Genomic DNA, 8,239 nt, shown 5'->3' with positions numbered 1-8,239 from the left:
TCTTAATTTGGCTCTAATTGCAGGCTTAACTGAACCACTTTCTGATTCTTAATATGCCCTTTAGGCTATCAAGGTTGAGGGCACCAGAATTCCATTCTGTACATAGTAAATTTAGAGAGACTTTCTGGTTTGTATATTAGTCTCATGTGAATTTAGGATGTAGTTGTGCCCCTGAGTCTGTCAGTTTAATCTTTGATTTAGTCTATGATATAAAAATTCTGATAAAATACAGTTTCTGCCCTTTAGAACAAAGAACCAAAGTTAAATGCTAAATGGAGGGCCTCCCCGGTGGCGCAGCGGTTGAGCGCTGGGTTGAGCGCTGGGTTGCGAAGCTGCCCACAGCCTCTGCAGTGCCGCTTCGATCCCTGGCTGCTCCCCAGCCACCGGAGGAGGGTCCCACATGGCGCGCAGACCTCTCCTGCCACCCGCTACTCCCCTCAGCAGTGTAGTTTGGTCTCTCTGCTGGCTCTGCTCCCGGCTCTGGCTCGGTGAATTCTCTCACCCTCCCGCGCTTCTGACTGTACCCAGTGCTTGTATAAATAAATAAATAAATCTTAAAAAAAAATTGTTAAAAAAAAGTGCTAAATTGAAGGACAAATCCTGGCATACATAAAAGGTAGCAACTACACAAGGAGAATAAAGAAAGCGTTTTATTATAGAATCTTACTGTAGTTTGGTGATAGCTCTTAAGTCAAGATGATGGATTTTCACCAGTTGAATAGTGTCAGGTCTAGAAAATCATTGCTCTCTTCTTCACTTCATCCATAAGCACACACAGTGGTCGTTAACTGTGCTGTGTCTAAAATGAGCCCAAAATATAGCATCTTAAAGCAACAATTATTATTTTGCAGTTTTTGCAGGTCAGCAAGCTGGGAGTGGCTCAGCTAGTGCTTCTGGCTCATGAGGTTTCACTCGTGCAGCCAGAGCAGCAGTTTTCTGAAGACTTGACTGGGGCTGGAGAATACCTTTGTAGGATGACTGCCTCACCTAGCTGTTGGCAGGAGGCTTCAGTTCTTTGCCATAGGAGCTTCTCCACAGGGCTGCTGAGTGTCCTTATGACATGGTGACTGCCTCCCTCACCTGCAGAACCCACAAGGAAAGGCCTAGTCTCTAAATCACTGCACACCATCACTACCACTTTGTTTTATTTGTTAGAAGTCTCACACTGTCTCACACTGAAGAGGAGGGAATTAGGCTCTACCTTTTTAGGGGAGCAACATCCAAAAATCCATATTCATGTTCAAAGGGCGCCAGCATACACACATCCATTCCTCCCTAGTGCTCTATCAGCATGTTCTACAGGACCTCCGCACTGCAAGGAAATGGCTTGAGGAAGTACTACTATTTGTTAGTGGGCATTGCACATGACATCATCAAAGAGTCTTTATCTTACAGCCTTCTGTAATCTGTAAACCTTATATTAGAAATGTAGATTATTTGCTCTAAATGTTAAATGTTTCTTTAAACACCACTTTAACTTGTTTAGGTTTAGTAGGAATTAAAAACCTTGAAGGTTAAGAATATTGAGTAAGAGAATGTTGAAAATAATACAGGAACTATTCTTACAACCAAAATATATACTTAGTAAACTGTCATTTTTAAAAATTGCCTTTATTAAATTTGTATCGAGCTCACTAAGTGCCAAGTACTGTTAACAGCAGTTTATGCATAACTCATTAATTACATGTTAACTCATTTAATTCTGTTAACAATCAGGTAGTAATATTATCATCACTATTTTAAAGATGGGAAATTAAGGCACTGCTACACAGCTAGGAAGTAGCATTTTGATTCCAGAATTCATGATCATAACCAAATTTTATGCTTCCTTTTTTAGAGAAGTTGTTAAACCTTTTAAGATAGAGATTCCATAATTCAGTAGGCTTCCTAAACACTAGTTAGGAAAACAGCTATGCAGTTGCCTTGCTTAAAGTCTTTGCTTCTCTTAAATTTCTTAATCTGGATGATACATTTCTTAATCTGGATAATACAAAACGAGAAATTTTTTAAAGAATTGTTTGGTCTTTCCACTGAATTCAATGAGCATTACCCGAAAAAAGATTCTCATGTTGAAGCTGCAGGTCATTCTGTCCAAAACTTTCAACAAGTCTGCTTACTATCACTAATTAACTATGGTTGTGAATTATAGTTGTTTTTATTTATAAAAAAGCAGTATACTTTCCTTTTAGACAATTTAAGGGGTGAGGAAGAAATGCTTCTAATTTCATAATTCACCCTCAAGCATTTTGGTGACTAATTCTTAGAGTGAGTCCAACCACGAATGTAGATAGATGATGATATTTTTCAGAGACATTAAAGCTTTATAATTCCCACTGCATACCTGCTGTTGTATCACAAGAGGGCACTAGGAAACAGGGTAGTTTTTCCCCTGTTGGTTACCTAATGGGTACTTTTGAATCTTAGGCTGACCCATATTAAAGCTCCTTTAGACTTCTTCCACTAAACATTAACTCAGAATAGTTCCTTTCCTGTTTCAAAGGAATATATGTTTTAATATTTTGGAGTATTAACTGGAAATAGACCCAGTGACACTCAACACATTCAAATGGAGGCTCAGGCATTGGATCCCTCAGTCCCCCCACAGACAGAAACACTGCCAGTCCTACCAGAGATCTTGCAAAGAACAGTTTGGTCAAATCATCTTTGGTAGTGTTCCTCTCAAAAGAGTTTCAGCACTAACTTCATGTGAATCTGAATGCTAAGTCTCTGAATTTAGGTTTTCCTTTTTTTTTTTTTTCTGTTTCCAAAAATAATCACTATTTTTTTTTCAAGATTGATTGATTGATTGATTGATTGATTGATTGATTGATTGATTGATTTATTTATTTATTTATACAAGCACTGGGTACAAGAAGCGCGGGAGGGTAAGAGAATTCACCGAGCCAGAGCCGGGAGCAGAGCAGGCAGAAGGACCAAATTACACTGCTGAGGGGAGCAGCGGGCGACAGGAGAGGTCTGCGCGCCATGCGGGACCCTCCTCCAGTGGTCGGGGAGCAGCCGGGGATCGAACCGGCACTGCAGAGGCTGCTGGCAGCTTCGCAACCCAGCGCTCCGCCACCGGGGAGGCCCTAATTTTTTTATTTTATTTTTATTTCCCCATTCAATTGCAACCCCCTTATTTTGACCCCAAGCCCTCCTTTCCCCGCCTCCCCCCCATAGTGTGTCTCTGGTTCATAGTTGTTTGTTGATTTTGATTTTTTCTTTCTTATAGCTATTCTTTTTCCTGGTCTCTTATTTAGGTTTTCTAGATTCCTGCTATGAGTGAGACCATCCAGTATTTTTCTTTTTCTTTCTGGCTTATTTCGCTGAGCATGATCCCTTCCAGCTCCATCCATGTTGCTGCAAATTGCATGTATTTATCTTTTTTGAATGCTGAGTAATATTCCATTGTGTATGTGTACCACATCTTCTTGATCCAGTCATCTATTTTGGGGCATTTGGGTTGTTTCCAAAGCTTAGCTATTGTAAATAGAGCTGCTATAAACATAGGGGTGCAGGTGTTCTTTGGAATTGATGTTTCTGTGTCCTTTGGTTAAATACCTAGAAGTGGAATTGCTGGATCATATGGAAGCTCTATCTTTAGTAGGATGAGGAATCTCCACACAGCTTTCCATAGTGGTTGGACCAGTTTGCACTCCCACCAACAATGCAGGAGAGTTCCTTTTTCTCCACATCCTCGCCAACATTTGTTGTTGCTAGATTTTTTAATATATGCCATTCTCACTGGTGTGAGATGGTATCTCATTGTAGTTTTGATTTGCATTTCCCTGATTGCAAGTGATGTTGAACATTTTTTCATATGCCTGTTGGCCATTTGTATTTCCTCTTTGGAGAAGTTTCTTTTTAGCTCTTCTGCCCATTTTTTGACTAGATTATTTTCTTTGTTTTTGTTAAGTCTTGTCAGCTCTTTGTAGATTTTTGTGATCAGTCCTTTATCATTAGTATTGTGTGCAAAAATTTTCTCCCAGTCGGTGGGGTTTCTCTTTGTTTTGGTTATTGTCTCTTTTGCTGTGCAGAAGCTCTTTAATTTGATGTAGTCCCAGCTGTTTATCTTTGCCTTCACTATCACTGCTTTGGGCGATGTGTCTGTAAAGATGTCTTTGAGGTGCATGTCATGTAGTGTTTCGCCTATATTTCCTTCTATATATTTTATGGTTTCAGATCTTATGTCTAGTTCTTTGATCCATTTTGAGTTGCTTTTTGTGCATAGTGTGAGGCAGTAGTCAAGTTTCATTCTTTTGCATGTAGCAATCCAGTTTTCCCAGTACCATTTATTGTACAAACTTTCTTTGCTCCAGTGCTTATTCTTTGCTCCTTTGTCAAAGATTAGTTGACCTATAGGTTTATTTCTGAGTTTTCTATTCGGTTCCATTGGTCAGTATGTCTGTTCTGGTTCCAATACCATGCAGTTTTGATTATTATGGCTTTATAGTATAGTTTGAAATCTGAGAGAGTGATGCCTGCATTCCCTTCTTTTTTTTTTTTCAGGAGGGTTTTGGCCTTTTGGGGTTTTTGGTGGCTCCATATGAATTTCATCAATATTTTTTCTATTTCTTTGAAGAATGACATTGAAATTTTAATTGGAATAACATTGAATCTGTAGATTGCTTTTGGTAGGATGGCCATTTTGATAATGTTAATTCTTCTGATCCATGAGCAGGGGATGTCTTTCCATTTCTTTGTGTCTACTTTTATTTCTTTTAACAGTGTTTTATAGTTTTCTTTGTATAGGTCCTTTACTTCTTTTGTTAGGCTTATTCCCAGGTATTTGATTTTTTTTTTGTTTCAATAATAAAAGGAATGGTTTTCTTGATTTCTTCTTCAGATTTATTGTTTGTGTATAGGAAGGCGCTGATTTTTGTGCATTGATTTTGTATCCTGCCACTTTACTAAACTGATTAGTTTAATTAGTTTTTCTGTGGAGTTTTTGGGGTTCTCTATGTATAGTATCATATCATCTGCAAATAGTAATAGTTTGACTTCTTCCTTGCCTATTTGGATTTCTTATATGTCTTTCTCTTGTCTTATTGCTCTGGCTAGGACTTCCAGTATTATGTTGAAAAGCACTGGTGAGAGTGGACATCCTTGTCTTGTTCCAGATCTTAATGGGAATGCTTTCAGCTTTTCACCATTGCGAATGATACTGGCTGTGGGCTTGTCATAGATGGCCTTTATGATGTTGAGGTATGTTCCTTGTATCCCAAGAATTTCAAGGGCCTTTATCATGAATGGGTGTTGCACTTTGTTGAAAGCTTTCTCAGCATCTATTGATATTATCATATGGTTTTTATATTTCTTTTTGTTGATGTGTTGGATTACATTGATTGATTTAAGGATGTTGAACCATCCTTGTGTCCCTGGAATAAATCCTACTTGGTCGTGAATTATCTTATAGATGCATAGTTGGATTCTGTTGGGAAGGATTTTGTAGAGGATTTTTGCATCAGTGTTCATTAGGGAGATTGGCCTGTAATTTTCTTTTGTTGTGCTATCTTTATTGGGTTTTGGTATTAGTGTAATGTTGGCTTTGTAGAACGTATTTGGTAGTATTCCTTTTTTCAGTTTTTTGAAAGAGTTTGTGTAGGATAGGCACTAATTCACTGCTGAACATTTGGTAGAATTCATTTGTGAAGCCGTCTGGGCCTGGGATTTTGTTTTTGGGGAGTGCTTTGATTATTGCTTTAATTTCGCTGCTTGTAATTGGTCTGTTTAGTTGTTCTATTTCTTCTTTGTCCAGCTTTGGATGATTATATCGTTCTAGGAATTTGTCCGTCTCTTCTAGGTTGTTGAATTTGTTTGCATATAAGTGTTCATAGTAATCTCTGATTATTCTTTTGATTTCTACTGAATCTGTTGTGATTTCTCCTCTTTCATTTATAATCCTATTTATATGTGTTTTCTCCTGTTTTTTCTTTGTGAGCCTTGCTAGAGGTTTGTCTATTTTGTTTATTTTTTCAAAGAACCAACTTTTGGTTTCATTGATCCTTTGGATTATTTTTTTGATTTCTTATTCATTTATTTCTGCTTTGATTTTTATTATTTCCTTTCTTCTACTGGCTTTAGTTTTTTTGTTGTTGTTGTTCTTTTTCTAGTTCTTTGAGATGTGAGGTTAGGTTGTTTCTTTGAGTTCTTTTTTGTTTGTTGATGTGAGCCTGTATTGCTATATATTTTCTTCTTATTACTGCTTTTGCTGCATCCCATACATTCTGGAAAGTGGTGTCCTTTTCATTCAACTCAAAGTATTTTTTAATTTCTTCTTTGATCTCCTCATTAGTCCAGTGGTCTTCCAGTAGTGTGGATTTCAATCTCCATGAAGTGGGAGGGTTCCTTGTTTTCTTTTCATGATTTATTTCTAGCTTGATGCCTTGATGATCAGAGAAGATAGTTGGAATGATTTTTTTGGGGGGGTGTTGGGGTGCTTTATTGTTTTTTATGGCAGCCACTGAATCATTGTCTTTTACATTAATGTAATCCTGTAGTGTTTTCTTTGCATTAGACAATTCTGAAAATATTTTAATGCACCAAGTAAATTTTAAAATAGCAATTTGCAGAGTGATAGTCCATTACGTTTAAGTCTTATACATTGGCATTAGAAACCAGGAAGTACACATACACTCATTCTAAAATTGTAATTGGGAGAGATTTATTTCTTGATGTTGTCATGTATGCTCACTATTTAGTTCAAGGAAACACTTCTATGCATAGTCCACTATATGACATAGTGGCAGTAGGTACATAAAATACAATTTACACAAATTATTTACTTGATTGAAGGCTTTATGGTACATAAAAGGTAGGTTTTTATAGTTGCTCTCAGCTTTTTTCACACTGACTTCCATTGTATTTGGGTGTTCTATGCCTGAGATTGCTCAGCTGCTGCTGTTGCCATTGGTTGGTTTTCTTTCAGGATCAAGGTGGGTACTTTCATATAAAATCTTATTTTTAATTCCTTCTCTGGCAATTCTTTCCTGGATTCTTTGTTTTCCATAGTTATACCTATAATGGAACCAGCATCCTAAAGTCACTAAGAAAAATCCTCCTACTCCAACATCACATGATCTTCTAATTCTACTAGTTAACAAAAAATGCCCCAGGCCAGCCACAACAGATCCTAATGAACCATATAATATCGAATCCCGGGCACAGGGGATGTTTTCAACATCTAAAATTCCTAGAAGTTTAAAGGGCTTTCCCTTCCCGGGCTTGCCCGGCTCCTGCTCAGCGGCCATGGGGCACGAGTCCCGGAATGATTTTGATTTTCATATATCTGTTGATGTTTGTCTTGTGGCCCAGTATGTGATCAATTCTGAAGAATGATCCATGCACACTTGAGAAAAATGTGTACTCGGATTTTTTTGGGTGCAGTATCCTATAGATGTCTGTTAAGTCCATGAGTTCTATGTCTTTATTTAAGGCTCTAGTGACTTTGTTTTATTTTTTGTCTCGTTGATTTGTCCATTGGTGAGAGTGGGGTGTTGACGTCTCCCACTATATATGTATTTTCTTTAATATCTGTTTTCAGAGCTGGTAATAATTGTCTGATATATTTTGGTGCCCCTTCATTTGGTGAGTATATATTGATGAGTGTTATATCTTCCTGTTGTATTGTTCCCTTGATCATAATGTAGTGTCCATCTATGTCTCTTTTTACTTTTTAAATTTGAAGTCTATTTCATCTGATATAAGTATGGCTGTTCCTGCCTTCTTTTTTCGTCCATTTGCTTGTAGGATTGTTTTCCAACCTTTTACTTTCAGTCTGTGTTTATCTTTTGTGGTTAAATGTGTTTCCTGGAGACAGCAGAAGGTTGGATTTTGTTTTTTAATACAGCCTGCTACTCTGTGTCTTTTTATTGATGAGTTTAATCCATTTACATTTAGAGTTAATATTGATATGTTGGCATCTGCATTTGCCATTTTGTTTGTCTTTTTTGTGATTTTATTCCTTGCTTTATTCTGTTCTTCTTGTTCATTCCTCTGTTGGTTTTGGCTTTAGGACTTCTTGTAGAATTTTTTGGAGTGGGTGTTCAGTTGTAATGAATTTCTGGAGTTTCTGTTTGTCTGAGAAGGTCTATATTTTTTCTTTGTAGAGGAAGGAGAGCTTTGCAGGGTAAAGTATTCTTGGTTGGCATTTGCTGTCTTGAAGTTTGCTGAATATGTTACTCCATTCTCTTCTTGCCCGTAATGTTTCTTCAGAGAAGTCAGAAGTTAACCTGATTGG

At 37.5% G+C, this 8,239-nt stretch overlaps 1 protein-coding gene across 1 annotated transcript; it reads right to left on the bottom strand.

The window, feature by feature from the left end:
• Positions 1 to 6,890: 6,890 nt before the first annotated feature.
• On the bottom strand, positions 6,891 to 7,250 carry LOC311169562 (cytochrome c oxidase assembly protein COX20, mitochondrial-like; the record flags this gene model as incomplete). The annotated part of the gene is made up of 1 exon (XM_084231621.1): positions 6,891 to 7,250. One exon carries the CDS (start codon positions 7,248 to 7,250, stop codon positions 6,891 to 6,893), a length of 360 nt encoding a protein of 119 aa, XP_084087747.1.
• Between the last annotated feature and the right edge of the window lie 989 nt (positions 7,251 to 8,239).

Source organism: Talpa europaea (genome assembly GCF_964194135.1).
Source record: "Talpa europaea genome assembly, chromosome: 4".
Taxonomy (NCBI): Eukaryota; Metazoa; Chordata; class Mammalia; order Eulipotyphla; family Talpidae; genus Talpa; species Talpa europaea.
This window is presented reverse-complemented; position numbering and strand designations above follow the sequence as displayed.